A 15723-nucleotide genomic window follows, 5' to 3' on the forward strand; every position below is an offset into this window, starting at 1 on the left:
GAAAATTAGATAAATTAGACTTCATTAAAATTAAAATTATTTCATTATAAAGTTATTTATGGCTTAATAAGTCCCAAATAAATACAAGGTTAGGGAACATAAATAATAATAATAATTATAAGTTTTGCTCTAATTTTTTCTACTTTTTCTATATCTTCTATAATTGCTACTTCTCACTGAAGTTAATATAATTACCAATCTTAGCTATCCAATATTAATCCAAAACTTTGATGAAAAGTTTTATATTTCAAGTCAATGCTGATTCATTTTCAACATTTCCTATTTAATAAAACTCTCATCTTTGTTGGGGAATCACAAACCTTGCAAAGTCAAACACATTTGACTGCTAACAATTTAAAGAATCCCTCCCTGATCCTTTTGGTTTTAATACCATAAATAATAGGATTCATCATAGGTGGAATGAGAAGGTATATATTGGCTATAAAAATGTGGATATGTGGAGCAATGTGGTGACCAAATCTATGAGTGAGAAAAGAGAAAAAGGCTGGTGTGTAAAATACCAAGATGACCCATACATGGGAGACACAGGTATTTAAGGTCTTCAGACGGGCAGCTTTGGATGGAAGATTAAAGACAGTGAAGAGAATAAGGGCATAGGAACAGATGATCAATAGGAAATCCAATCCCCCAGTCAGGAATGCCACAATTAGGCTGTAGGCTCTCCGAATCTTGGTCTCAGTGCAAACCAGCTTTATCAGGGCCATAAATTCACAATAAGTATGGGAGATAACATTAGTTTTGCAATAGGAAAGCCACCTCAGCAGAAAGGGGTGTGGACTGAGGAGGACAGCTCCTCTGAAGACAATGAACATACCTAAGGCTACAATCACTGTAGGTGTTAAGATAGTGGAATGCTTCAGTGGGTAGCAGATGGCTACATATCTGTCAAAAGCCATGGCCAAGATGAACCCAGATTCCATAGTAGACAGAGAATGGATAAGATACATTTGTGTGAGGCAGGCTTCAAAGTAGATCTCTGTGTCATTGAACCAGAAGAGACTGAGTATCTTGGGGAGTGTAGAAGAAGTAAGCAGCAGATCAGCCACCGAAAGCATGCAGAGAAAGATGTACATAGGTTCATGCAGTTTGTGGTCTGTCTTGACAATTAATAAAAGAGCAACATTTCCCATCAGTGACAGTAGGTAGACCAGGCAGAAAGGAATAGAAATCCATTTGTGGACAGCCTCCAATCCTGGAATTCCAAGCAGTAGGAAGATGGTTGGTTGAAGACTGGTCCTGTTATAACCTGCCATTATCCAAACAATGATGTTCCATAATCCTGTCCAAATTAAACATCATAAAGATTTTAAATATATAAAGACCAACTTTATTTGTTAAGTTTGGGGAGAGATGTTAACATCCAATAATTTCTTTGGTAATAAATTGTCTCAATGCATCTATACATAGGGCTCTGCTTTTTGGGTAAGAAAAGTAGTAGAAAGGAATTCTCTATACATCTTTTCTCTTTCTTTTCTCTTTTTCAGAAAGTATTATCTTGTTGGCTAAATATATTTTAGCAATATTATGTAGTTTTTAGAGGTAGTGTCGATATATTCTCAAATACCGAGATAGACTTTTCTACCATCTGAAACAGTCAAAAAAATTAAAGCCCAATCATCATGAATGAGATCAACAATTTGTATATTTAACTCCTGCTACCAACTCCCAAAGATTGTGCTTATAGTTATAAGGAGAAAGGAGGTTTTGGGAATATTAAAGAAAAAATAGTTCAATAAATAAATGAGGACAAAACTGATCTTATATTGGAAGATCAGTAACTGAGTTAATAAAGGAAGGAGCCTTATCTTCATAAAATCAGCCAAACAGAATGGTAAGAAATCACTTTGCAAAGATAATCCAATATAGAAAATGACTAATCTGGAAAGTGAGGGTGTTCAGGTTTCTAGATATATTTTTTTAAAAATATCAATTAAATTATCCCAGAAGGTACATAATTTACTCTTCAGTCATACAATGCACTTGATGCTGATTTTTGCTTCCCAAGTAAACTTCAACGCAACTCTTGGCTCAAGATAGCAGGTGTGTCTTGGGATATATTGTTTTGGAAAGGTATCCTAACAATCCTAAATTTTAAATTGATAAATCATTACTTTGGTTCAAATATTTGCATATAATAAGTTTATATAATATTAGGCATCCTTTGAGTCTGAATAAAACAAAATTTAATAAAAACAAATAGGGTTTTGAGCAAATGTAGTTCAGGACTAAATTCTAAGGCTAGCTTAACAAAAATTCTGCACAACACATATATCTCAGCTTAAATATCAAATTAATCTTCTATCTTACTTTTTGTCAAGTCAAGAAGTTGTGCCATCTTTCAGACAACCACAAAGTCTAAACCTTTACTGTTGTGACTGGACCTAGGACCTCCAGCCTAGGCTCCAACATTCCTTTATCAAAGAAGCACTGAATTGTCCCTTCTCACCTTATTCACAGCTCCTCTGTCTTTCATCTGATTGTCTTACCTCTATAACTAGAAGGTCTCACTACTCAGCATGAGGCTCAACATACTATTGGATTTAATTACAACAGGGCCCATTACACTTCTTCTCCTGGGGGAGCAGAGGCCTGCAAGGAATATCCTATATATAGACTCTTATGGGAATGCTATTTGATTGTAGACAGTTTCACTAATCTGTCTCAAAAGGCACAATTTGGTCTTTTGGAAGGATTCAGTCTTATGGTGTCCATGCCACTTGAATTCTGAGCTTAGACATTAATGGGAGATAGACTCTGGATTCCAGGTCTTGTGAGATAATTGGTTTATTGTACCCAGGGGTTTAAGCACTAAATACTTCCTTATAGAGCTAGTAGTGGAGGATATTTTGGAGCAACAAACTTAAGAATAATCACAGTGATTGTAGTAATCTTTACATGCCTCTAGATATTCTTAAATAATTCACTGAACCAGTGTTAGTTCTGAAAATCAACTAAAGCCCCAGGATATTTTATAGTATGTTTCTACTCTTTTATTCCACTGAAATTTATTTGTTTGATTGAGTACAGTGTATGCATTATCACCATGTATAAAAGCATTATTATTTGTGTTTTAGTTGGGATGTTATACAATGATTGGATATATTTTGCTACACATATGTTCCTTATCATTCTCTTCTGCTCTGTATTTCACAAAAAAATGTCATATATGAAAAACTCACAACTACTTTGTGATAAACGATGAAATACTGAAAGCATTTTCTCTATGGTTAGGAGCAAGACAAGAATGCCCACTTTTATTATTTTTATTCAACATAATACTGAAAATCCTAGCCATAGAAATTAGAGAAGAAAGAGAAATAAAAAAGGCATCCATATTGGAAAAGTAAAATTAACTGTTTGCAACTAAAATAACCTTATAAATAAAAACTATGAAGATTTATCTCTCTGTCTGAGAAACTCTCCCTCTCTCTCTCTCTCTCTCTCTCTCTCTCTCTCTCTCTCTCTCTTTTTCTCTTTCTCTCTTTCTCTCTCTCTCTTCCTAATAAATAAATTACCAAATTACAGGATACAAAATTATGCATAAAAAGAGTTGCATTTCTTTACACTATAAATGAGCTATCTGAAAAAGAAATTATACAGTTTCATTGACAATAATATTAAAAAATAAAAGAGACATAAATGAAAGTTAAGATTAAAATTTATATACTGAAAACAGCAAAAAATGCTGAAAGAAATTAAACACAAATAAATGGCAATACATCTTGTGTTCATGGATTAGAACACTTAATATTGTTAATATGCCAACACTATCCAGATTGATCTTCAGATTCAGTGCAATTTCTATCAATGTTGCAATGACTTTTTTTTTTTTTTTTTTTTTTTTTAGAAATATAAAAACCCATATGAATTCTCAAGTGATCCTGAAGCTCAAAAAAAAATCTTGAAAAAATGGAACTTACTAGAAAGGTATAGTAATCAAAGTGGGATAAAAATAGATATATAGACAATTGAATAGAATAAAAGGCCCAAAATTAAACTCTTGCAAAGATGTTTAAATAATTTATGCAAAGGTGCCAAGACCATTCAATGAGAAAAAGGTATTTTTCGACAAATGGGTTGAAATACCAGATGTCTACATACAAAAGAATGATGTTGGACTTTTATCTTACATAAAAAAGAAGACACAAAACAAACAAACAGACAAAGAAACAAAACAACCTCAAAATGGATCAAAATCTAACGGAAGACATAAAATTCTTAGGAAAAAAACTTTTCATGATACCAATTTTGACAAAGATTTTCTTTGGATATGACGAAGGCAATAAAAATAAAAATTAATAAACTAGATTTCATCAAAATTAAAAACTTTTGTGCATCAAAGAACACTATCAACTCAGTGAAAAGTTAAGGTAGAAAATCAGAGAAAATATTTGCAAGCCTTATATTTGATAAGCAATTAATATCCAGAAGATATATTTTAAAAATCTTAAAACTCAACAACTATTTAAAAAAAATCACTGGATTAAAAATGGGCAAATAATTTGAATAAGTGTTTATTCAGAAAATATGTTCAAATGACCAATAAACACACACACACACACACAAAGGCTTAACATCACTAATTATTAGGAAAATGCAAATTAAAACCATTATGAGATAACATTTCAGAATGGCATCATTAAAATAATAGTTATTATTAAAAATAAGAAAGAAAAAATTATTGGTGTGGATGTGAAAAATTGGAAAGAACATTTGTGCATTTCTAGGAAGAATTCAAAGTGATTTAGTTGCTACAGAAAATTGCAGGTCAGTTAATAAAAAAACATGGAATTGCCATGTGTTCCATCAATTCTACTTTTGTATATATACCCCAGAGAAGTAAAAACAAGAATTCAGACAGATTGTTGTATGTTCATAGTATATTCATAATACCAAAAAATGGAAACATCACAAGTCCCATCAGCAGATGGCTGAGTGGATTAAAAAAAAAAAAATTCACAAAACATTAAAAAGGAAGGAATTTCTAACACATGTTAAAATATGGGTGAACCTTAAAGATATAATGCTAGGCGACCTTGCCAGTCACAGGAGGACAAATATTTTGTGATTCTATTTATGTGAGGTGCCTAGAATAACTAAATTTCTAGAGACTGTAGAAGAAAGACTGTAGAAGAATTCTTTTCAAAGTAAGTAAAGAAGTGTGAATGGAAAATGATTGTTTTATGAATATGAAGTTTCAGTTGAGGAAGATTAAAAAAAAAAAGCTCTAAAAGTGAATGGTGGGGCTGGTTGCACAACACTATAAATGTACTAATTCCATTGAACTGTATAAACTTAGAAGCAGTTAAAATGCTAAATTTTATGTTATGTATATTTCACCACAATAAAAAAAAAAAAAACACCCTGGGCATTCCCGCAGGGGTGAGTAATGTGACCCCAGAGACCTGGGCAAGGCAAGAACATGGGGTGTCTCTGTGGTTGTTGGGCTCTCAGCAATTCAAGGCAGAGAAACAAAGTCACAGAGCTCTGCTGACCCATAGCCCAGAACTCGCTTAGGCCAGCCACCCTTGGTGTCAGGTTGAGGAGCACTTTGTCTGGGCACCTGACCACTGGTGCTACAGAATCGTGTTTTTCCCTGGAGCAAAGGGTGCACTCTATGAGCAGCTCCAGAGCCAGCCAGCATCCAGGGACGTCCAGGCAGGCACACAGACCAATGGAACAGAATTGAGAGCCCAGAAATAAAACCACATGTATATGAGCTAATTATTGTTGACAAAGGAGCCAAAAATACACAACGGAGAAAAGAAAGTCTCTTCAATAAACAGTGCTGGGAAAATTAGAAAGCCACATACAAAAGAATGAAAGAAGACCACAATTGTGCTCATATACAAAAATTAATTCAAAATGGATTAAACAACAAAGATATAAAGTCTGAAACAATAAATTACATAGAAGAAAACATAGGTGCTACACATGTGGAGCTTGGTCTTAGAATTTGATCCCCAAAGCAAGGGAAGTAAAAGCAAAAATAAATGAATGGGGCTATATAGAACTAAAAACTTCTGTACAGAAAAAGAAATGACTAACAAAACAAAAAGGCAACTAACCAAATGGGAGGTGATATTTTAAAACAACAGTTTAGTTTTCAAACAAGGCATTAATAATAAAAATACAAATAACTCATACAACTTAATAACAAATAAATAAGCAATCCAATTTAAAAATGGTCAAAGGATCTCAACAAACACCTCTCCCAGGAAGACATAAAAATGACCAAGAGACATAGGAAAAGATGTTCAACTTCACTCACTATTAGGGAAGTACAAATCAAAACTACAATAAGGTACCAACTACCTCACACTTGTTAGAATGGCTATTATCAACAAGGCAGATAATAACAAGTGTTGGAGAGGTTGTGGGGGAAAAGAAACCCTCATTCACATAGATGGGAATGGAAAACAGCATGTATGTGGTTCTTCGAAAAATTAAAAATAGAGTTACCATATGACCTACCAATCCCTTTTCTGGGTATCAGCCTAAAATTCTAAAAAAAAAAAAAAAAAAAAAGTATAAAGATATATGCCTCTCTATGTTCATGGTTGTCAAGACATGTAGACAAGTAAAGTATTATTAATAGACATCTGGGTGAAGAAGATGTGGTACATATAGACAATGGAATACTACTCAGCCTTAAGAAAAGATGAAATATTGTTATTTGGGACAACATGAATGGACCTTGAGAATATTATGCTAAGTGAAATTAGTCAGTTAGAAAAAAAACTAATAACCATATGATTTCATTAATATGTGGGATAGAAAACTGAAACTCATAGATCATCTGGTTACCAGGAAGAAGGGAGTGGGGACAGTGAAATGTAGAGGGAGCCAAATCAATGGTGATGGAAGATGATTTGACTTTGGATAGTGGACACACAAAGCAATATGTAGGTCATGTATCATAGAAATGCACACTTGAAATACATATGATCCTATTAACCAATGACACCAATAAATTTAATAAAATAAATAATTGAATGATCAAATGATTTTATCAACAAAAGACATTAAAGGTAATTACTATATTCTTATCACTATTCTATTGCACTGCATTAAATCTATCCTATTCTTCAGAAGAGCTAAAGTTATCAATATGTGGCATACAATGGAACAAGACAATGTACAGCAAAGAAAATAAAACACAAGTTTTGTTGTTTAATTTTTTATTTATTTTTTTGAGGTGTTGGTATTATAAATTTTCTAAATAAGTGGCTAAAAGGGAATGAAATAAAATACATTCATTATATAAATAACAAAAATACAAATAATGCACAATTACAAAGATGGTAATATTAAATATTATAGTTCTTAAAGCAGTTTAAACAAAGGGTGCAGAACATAGAAAATTATAATCATAGTGGAAGAATCTAAAAAATAGCTTATTATGTTTCCTATGCCATAGCACCAATCTTTATGTTTCATTTAATTGCCATACAACTGTATGAGGTAGATGCTTACTTTATCACTGTTTTTACATTTTATAAAATTGAGGGAAGGGAAATCTAATAGCAATAAAGCTACCCAAGCAATGAATATTGGACTTGATCTGAAGCAGTCTAACTCTAAAGCCTGGATACTTAAATATTAAGTGATTAGAATACCTGGAAAAATGTCATGACATCTAAATTATACCACAGTAAGAACGTTAGTTTGCACATCAATTAAGGAATCAAAGAAACATTGCCAAATATTTCTAGTTCTCCAAAATAGAAAGCTTCACACTCTCCCCATATTTGATTATCAAGTGAGAATGGTGAATTCAGAGATGTTAGTCTGCATGTTTAACAATGGGTGTGAGCTTCTAATGATAATAAGCAAGGGGAGATAAAAAGTTTCAAAGCATAAATATCAAAACACAATTTTTACATATCCAAATTATAAAACGGGTCCACAGATTTTTAGGTTGTATTTTTTAAAAAATAATAAGAAGTAGATAACTGGATTGGGAATCTAGTGTCAATGAACTTGTAAGTCCCTGGTAGTGGGCCAATAAACTATTTCAACATTGTTGCTAATAAGAAATATCAAATCTTGTTTCTTGATACTGGGTTCCAAGTCATATAATAAATAAATGAGGTAGAATCAATGCATATGGTGGCCTGGTAATTTGGTAATATTGGCTAATATTTATCAAAATGGGAATTCATGACCTCAATTTTAAAAGACAACAGACTTCATGGTATTAACTTAATTTAAAAAATACACTCCTATCAAAATTTCTCCAGAAAATGGGTCAGCCTTAATACTAAAATTAGAGCATTCATATCAATTCAAGTTCATTTGTTGAGACATTTGCTCAATATTAATGTTTAATATTTATATATTATTTCTACTCCTTTATCTAAATGAACAATAATTCTTTAATTTGATTGCATTATAGAAGAGATACAACATTGATCACCTGTTCTATGAAATCACAGCTACACACATAATCAAATGGCTTTAAATTGCCAGGTATATGCTGGACATCATTAGGTTCTCTGGAAATTTTTTTTATATTATTTCCTTTTTTTCTCCCCCTCTTCTTTTACCGTTCACTCTATATTTGTAATTACCCTCTAAAAAACACATACCTAGGAGGAAAATAATTTGTTCTCCAAAGTTTAATAAATAAAAAAGCTGAAATAACTTGTCAAATTATTATTTTAGTATATTAGAATAGACATCTTACCTAATAATAGACAAATATGTAAATTGACCATACATCCGCTACACCACCAACCAATCAAGAATGATATGCAAATTAACCAACCAAGATGGTGGGTAAATTTGCATACCTAGGCTAGGCAGGCAGCACCAGGCCCCAACCATGGGGGTCCAGATCATTTGGGAGCCTGGGGAGACAAGGTGTGTAGCACCAGGCCCAAACCAGTCCAGGTCCATTGGGGGCCCAGGAAGTCGGGGCAGGCAATGCCAGACCCCAATCATGGGGTCCAGGTCCATCCTGAACTTGGGGAGGTGGGGCAGGCAGTGATAGGCCCTGCCCACAAAGTCCTGTTTCATCGGAGCCAGGGAGTCGAGGTGGGGAGCGCCAGACCCAAACTGTGGGGTCCAGGTCCATTGGGGGGCCCGGGGAGGTGGAGCAGGCAGCCCCAGGTCCCACTCCCAAAGTCCCATTCCATGGGGACCCTGGGGAGTTGGGATGGACAACACCAGGCCCAAACCGCGGGGTCCAGGTCTATCGAGGACCCGGAATGGTGGGGTGGGGAGCACCAAGTCCCACCCACAAAGTCCTGTCTCATCGGGGCCCAGGGAGTTGGAGTGAGCAGAGCCAGACCCCAACCATGGGGTCCAGGTCCATTGGGGGCCCGGAGAGGCAGAGCAGGAAGTGCGGAGGATTTTTAGGCTTCTGTAGGACATGAGGGAAAGCCCACATTTCCTGCTGATTCTAGCAACACAATTGTCTATTTATTGTGCCTGAATTCTTCTGACCCCTTATAAGGACTCTACATTTTCTTGGGGGTTGATTTTCAACAATAGCTGTTCATGGGAATTGAGGTGTGTGTGTGTGTGTGTGTGTGTGTGTGTGTGTGTGTGTAAAATATTCCAAACAACAAGTCTACCCCTTCAGAAATTAGTGTTCCAATTTTGTTTAATTTCCATAGATTCTGATTTTGCTGATTTGGAGAGTATTCAGCCAACAGTAAATTTTAAGTCCCTGAATGATTCTACCCTGTGGGTTAGAAGCCCCTGCTTATGTTTATGCAAACACAAGAGCCACATGTCCAGGTAAAATACAGGAATCTCAATTGTACAGCTCAATAAATGTTTACCTATGTCTACACCCAGGTAGCCACTATCCAGAATGTTCTGTTGAATCTTTCTCCATTAGCAACAAAGACAGAACCAGCTACTTATCTTGGAGAGAGGAAAAAAAGAAAACAAAGGAGAATGTGTGGGAATATGTAATAATACCTCAGAACAGTACCTCCCAATAATTTTATTTATCAGATGATAGGCTCTTTCTCCTCTGTGTTGTACTTATCGGCAGTCAGACATCCCCAAGTGGTCCCAGGGCTACTAGTATGATTTAAAAAAAAAATACATTTCAGGCGGTAAATGCAATTCAGCTTGTGTGAGTGACAGCAGTTATTGTCCTTACATTATCTCCATTTATTCTTGAACCAATTTTTTTATTGATTGATACAACTAAAATTAGGCAACTTTGACCATTAGTATCCTAAGAACATGTTCACGTATTTTCTTGGTCCTTACTCCATACACAATAGGGTTGAGAAATGGGGGCACCAAAAGGTACATATTTGCAATAAAAATATGGACATGTGCAGGCACATGTTTCCCAAAACGGTGAGTAAAAATGGAAACACCTGCTGTGGAGTAGAAGACAAGAATAACACAGACATGGGATCCACACGTGCCCAAAGCCTTAAGGCTAGCGTCTCGAGATGGCAGGCTGAATACGGAGCGCAGAATAAAGGCATAGGACACAGCAATGAGAATCGCATCACACGAGCCAATGATTGTAGCCATACTGAGGCTATAACGTTTGGTGGCCCCTGTGTCCATACACGCCAGCTTCACCACAGCCATGAACTCACAGTAGGTGTGGGCAATGACTCGAGTCCTGCAATAAGGCAGCTGTTTGAGCAGGATGGGATGTGGAGAAAAGAAGGCTACACCCCGAATCACCACAATGGTGCCCATTATAGTGATGTGAACGTGGGTGAGGATGGTGCTATGGCGCAGTGGATGACAAATGGCCACATAACGGTCAATGGCCATGGCCAAAAAGAAGCCTGATTCCATGGCAGTAAAGCTGTGGATGAAGAACATTTGGGCCAAGCAGGCATCAAAGGCAATGTCATGGGCTCCAAGCCAGAAGAGACAGAGCATGCGGGGCAGCGTAGATGTGGAGAGGACCAGGTTAGTGACTGACAGCATGCACAGGAAGAGGAACATGGGCTCATGAAGGCTTCGCTCTGCCCTCACCACGGCCAGGATGGTCACATTCCCCACCACAGCCACTATGTACATGGAGCAGAAGGGAATCCCGACATGCCGGTGCTCTAGTCCTGGGATGCCCATCAGCAAGAAGGTGACAGGAGAGGGATGAGAAGTATTGAGAGGAAACATGATGATTTTTTCTTTGACTTTTGTAGTGCTTCTGAAGGTAAAGTTGCTATGTCAAGAGGATCACAACCAGAAGCTAAGACATATGAAGATTTTGTTCAGAAGGTCCATTAAAGATGTGTTGTTAAAAACAATTTAAATTCATAATCTGGAGTATTTAAAGTCATTAGAATCAGATGAATAAAATTAGTAATAACATACCAAATTATTGTTTTTAGAAATATAGAAACATAATACTTATATCATTTCAGAACCTATTAGTCACTTAGTCCTTTCATTTCCAGTAAAATATTCTATCTGCAGTCATACTTGTCCTTAATTCAACAAATATTTATTGAGCAGTTATGATGCTTCTCCTTTAAGATCACATATAGTAATTCTCTCATATGAGTGAATTTTCCATAACTGGCAGTGATCAAATCAGAGGCCTTGTGAAAATTTTAGAACATTCTTTAAAAGACCTTTAAGTGGAAATAGAAATAAATGGTCTCTGTCCCCCTCTGTCTGAACATGATGTTGAAATCTTTGACATAGCTTTTGAAATAGGATTAACTCAAAATACATCTTCAGCTTTCATTTAGCCCTCTGCATCTGTGACTAATCTGACAAATGAAATATTCTGGTTTATTTTCCATTATTTTCTTCTACTATGTTCCCTTGAAGTAGGCATATAATATTAAATTTTTTAAATATTACTATATATTGTTAAGGATAATATATTTCTTAGCATTAACCCCACTCACTACCTTCTCATCTTCATTGTCTTAGACTAAGATAATTTCACTGTGCAGATAAATCCTTCCTGTGCCTTTTCAGTTGTTGATCCCGAAACCCACGTTCTAAACCAGGGGTCCTCAAACTTTTTAAAGTGGGGGCCAGATCACGGTCCCTCAGAGAGCTGGAGGGCCGGACTATATGAACTACTAATTCCTACCCACACTGCACATATCTTATTTCGCAAAAAGGTAACAAATACAATATAAATAAAATGAAGAACATTTATAAATAAACAGATCACTTACCAGTATTTCAATGGGAACTGTGGGCCTGCTTTTGGCTAATGAGATGGTCAATGTCCGGTTCCATATTTGTCACTGCTAGTAACAAGTGATACAAGTGGGCATCAGTTAATCTTGATCTGGTTGGGGATTTCAGATGTTTCATTCTTGAAAAAGTCTGTTCACAGACATAAGTGCTACCAAAGATGGTTACCATTTTGAGTGCATGGTTCCTGATATTTGGATATGTCTCAGAGGGGAGAGATGCATAGAAATTCAGAAGGCTACTTGACTTGAATGCGTCTTTCAGAGAGTCACAATTCTGCAGTTCAGCCAGTTCCATTTGGTAAATTGTAAGGACATTTTCAATCTCAACAGAAAATGGGTTACGAAAAAGCTGTATGTCCTGTTCATGGAGATGAAGCTCTTTGAATCTAAATTGAAACTCCTTTTGCAACAATTCCAGTGAATCCACACATGTTTTCTTTGGGAATGCAACCAATGGTTTGTCCGCTGACAGGTTTTGAATTGTTGGGAAATGGCTGAAGTTTTCCTCCTTTATTTGTTTGATGAGAAGGCCTAATTTTACTTCAAATGCTTTCACATGCGATGCCATATCACAGATGAGCTTCCCCTTTCCTTGAAGTTGCAGATTGAAACTGTTGAGTAGCTCTGTTATATCTGTCAGAAAGGCAAGGTGCCATTTCCATTCTGCATCATTGAGCTCTGGTACTTCTTTGTTTTTTGAAAGTAGAAAAGCTGTAATCTGCAGAAGTAAGTCATAGAAACATTTCAAAACTCTCCCTCTACTCAGCCAACGGACTTCTGTGTGGTACAGAACATCCTCATGGGCAACATTTAGCTCAGACAGAAATTCCTAAAATTGTCTGTGGTTTAGTGCATGAACTCTAATGAAATTAACACAAGATACCACAATTTTCATAACAGAGTCCCACTTCAGTGATTTAAAACACAGCGCTTGTTGGTGGATGAGGCAGTGTATGGCAATTGGATGAGGATGGTTATGTTTGTCCATCTCTTGTTTAATGTGAGCAATTACTCCTCTCTTAGACCCCACCATGCTAGGAGCACCATCAGTTGTCACACTGGCTAGTTTAGCCCAGTCCAGCTCCAAACCATTCACAGTTTGGCAAACCTTTTCATATATATCCACTCCTGTGGTTATACCTTGATACTTTGCAGTGCAGCAAGCTCTTCTGTGACTTCAAAATACTCATTTGTCCCACGCATAAAAATGAGAAGTTGGGCAGAATCACGAACATCATTGCTTTCGTCGAGTGCCAAGGAAAAATAGCAAAGTTTTTTTGCAGAGTTTTGCAAATGGTGCTGCAAATTGTCTCCCATTTCTTCAATCCTTCGTGTCATTGTAGCTCCTGAAAGACTCACTGTACTAAATAAATCGGCCTTCTCTGGACACATCTCTTTGGCAACAGAAAGAAGGCATTCTTTAACAAATTCTCCCTCCACAAATGGTTTGCCATTGCGCGCTATTAGCTTGGCAACTTGAAAACTTGCCCGCAGTGATGAAATATTTAGCTGCTTCTGCTTCACAAAAGTATTTTGCTGAGTTGTCAGTGTATGTTTCAGTTTTAATATTTTATCTTTTCTCACTTCTCCGACCAAACAATCATATTTATCTTTATGTTGAGTTTGATAGTGGCGTCGCAAATTGTATTCTTTGAACACAGCAACTATATTCTGGCATATCAGACACACAGCTTTTTCTTTGTACCGCGTGAAAAAGTAATCATAAGTCCACTGTTCTTTGAATATCCTACACTCGGAGTCAATTTTTCTTTTTCTTGACATCATTGTTTCCTAGGGATTCCAAATTGCTATTAGTAAAATACTATCAATAATATGTGTGTGTGTGTGTGTGTGTGTGTGTGTGTATATATATATATATATATATATATATATATATATATATATATATACACACACACACAGTGTATGAACTCCCATTAGTAGGTCTCTGCCCCCGATGTGGACACTTACCTCTTGCAGGCTTTTTTAAGCAGACCAGCTCAGTCCCTGATGGGGTTCGGTTATATCTCCCTATACAATGGCCAAATTGATACGTTCGGAATCAGCATGTGAACACGGAAAAGGAAATGCAAAATGCATATAAAATTTTTAATGTAAACCCCTTTAAAAGGCTTTAATTGTCTTTTTACACTGGAGTTGACTTTCTGGTTTGGAATGGGCCTGGCTATATTAGTAGGAAGATGCGATCAGGGTTGCCTCATGGAAAAAAAAAGGCTGTTGGCTGGGGCGGCATGCTGTCAGTCTCAATTCTTCCACAAAGAGACTTGGTCCAAGTCCCCCCCCCCCCTCCCCCCACCTGGCAGAATTTTGATTTCTCATATCAGCACCGAACACCTTCCCCCCAAAACTGGCAGAATTTTCCATATGGGCAATTCAGCACCGAACCCCTAACCTCCCCCCACCTCCCACCTGGCAGAATTTTGATTTCACATATCAGCACCGAACACCTTCCCCCCAAAACTGGCAGAATTTTCCATATGGGCAATTCAGCACCGAAGCCCTGACCTCCCAACCACCCCCCACCGCCCACCCCCCAACTGGCAGAATTTTGATTTCAGCACCAAACGCCCCACCACCCCCCCCCCCCAAAGGGGAATTTTCATATGAGTCACCAACCCCCCAACCCCCAATCGGGCAGAAATCCCCCATCTGGCAAAAATTTCTTTCTATGGCACTTTCGACCGACCTTTGGTGAAGGCAGTGGAGGGAGAGGAGGAGAACCTCACTGACAGGCAGGCACAGCACACAGACACCATGTTGCCTGGGGGTGAAGCGGGAGCCTTTTTACATCATTGCCGTGCAGCACAGCACAGACGTGCCTGTGCAGCGGCACATCGCACGCTCTGAGCCCCAGCAGGCACTGTGCTCTTAAAGAGGCAGAGGGGTCAGAGCGGCCGTGCAGTGACAGTGTATATGCAGGTCCTGGCGGCCGAACTGTAACACCTTGGCTGCGCTCACTGCCCAAAAAACCTGGCGGGCCGGATCAGACTCCTCTGCGGGCCGCATGTGGCCTGCGGGCCGTAGTTTGAAGACCCCTGTTCTAAACTATGCACAGAAGTCTACTCATTAGATTGGTAAATAGACCCAATGAAGTCTGAAAAATTAGTTACTAACTAAAACAGATTTCTTTATACTTTTTTCCATAATTCCAATGAATAGTCAAATCTCCCTGACAGAGATTCCTTGGAATAAAGTAGTTGAGAATGAAGCAGGAAGTGGAAGTGTTCAAAAAAAAGAAAAAGGACTCTTCAGTCACCAAAAATGCTTAGGTTGTAGAGAAAATTTTGGTTACTAATTTCCTGTTTTCCCATCTACCTCAAGGCAATACTTGGTACTTGTATAGTACTACCATTAATACTTAAGGAAAACCTACTTCCTCTGTCTCAAACCAATTGCAAAAATATAATAAGCATCAATAAGAACTTGCATAAAGATACCTATGCTTTTCAGAATCATGACAACACACTTACCTTCTCCAAATACCATTAACTAGAGAAATATTACCTAGGTTTTTATATTTACATTT

At 37.0% G+C, this 15723-nt stretch overlaps 2 protein-coding genes across 2 annotated transcripts; both read right to left on the reverse strand.

The window, feature by feature from the left end:
- Positions 1 to 329: 329 nt before the first annotated feature.
- On the reverse strand, positions 330 to 1274 carry LOC311627749 (olfactory receptor 52K2-like; the record flags this gene model as incomplete). Its single annotated transcript, XM_084894309.1, has 1 exon — positions 330 to 1274. One exon carries the CDS (start codon positions 1272 to 1274, stop codon positions 330 to 332), a length of 945 nt encoding a protein of 314 aa, XP_084750435.1.
- Positions 1275 to 10194: 8920 nt separating this feature from the next.
- On the reverse strand, positions 10195 to 11133 carry LOC311627772 (olfactory receptor 52D1-like; the record flags this gene model as incomplete). Its single annotated transcript, XM_084894332.1, has 1 exon — positions 10195 to 11133. The coding sequence occupies one exon, from the start codon at positions 11131 to 11133 to the stop codon at positions 10195 to 10197; it is 939 nt and encodes a 312-aa protein (XP_084750458.1).
- Positions 11134 to 15723: the final 4590 nt, after the last annotated feature.

Source organism: Pipistrellus hanaki, assembly GCF_964339955.1.
Source record: "Pipistrellus hanaki genome assembly, chromosome: 9".
Classification (NCBI taxonomy): domain Eukaryota; kingdom Metazoa; phylum Chordata; class Mammalia; order Chiroptera; family Vespertilionidae; genus Pipistrellus; species Pipistrellus hanaki.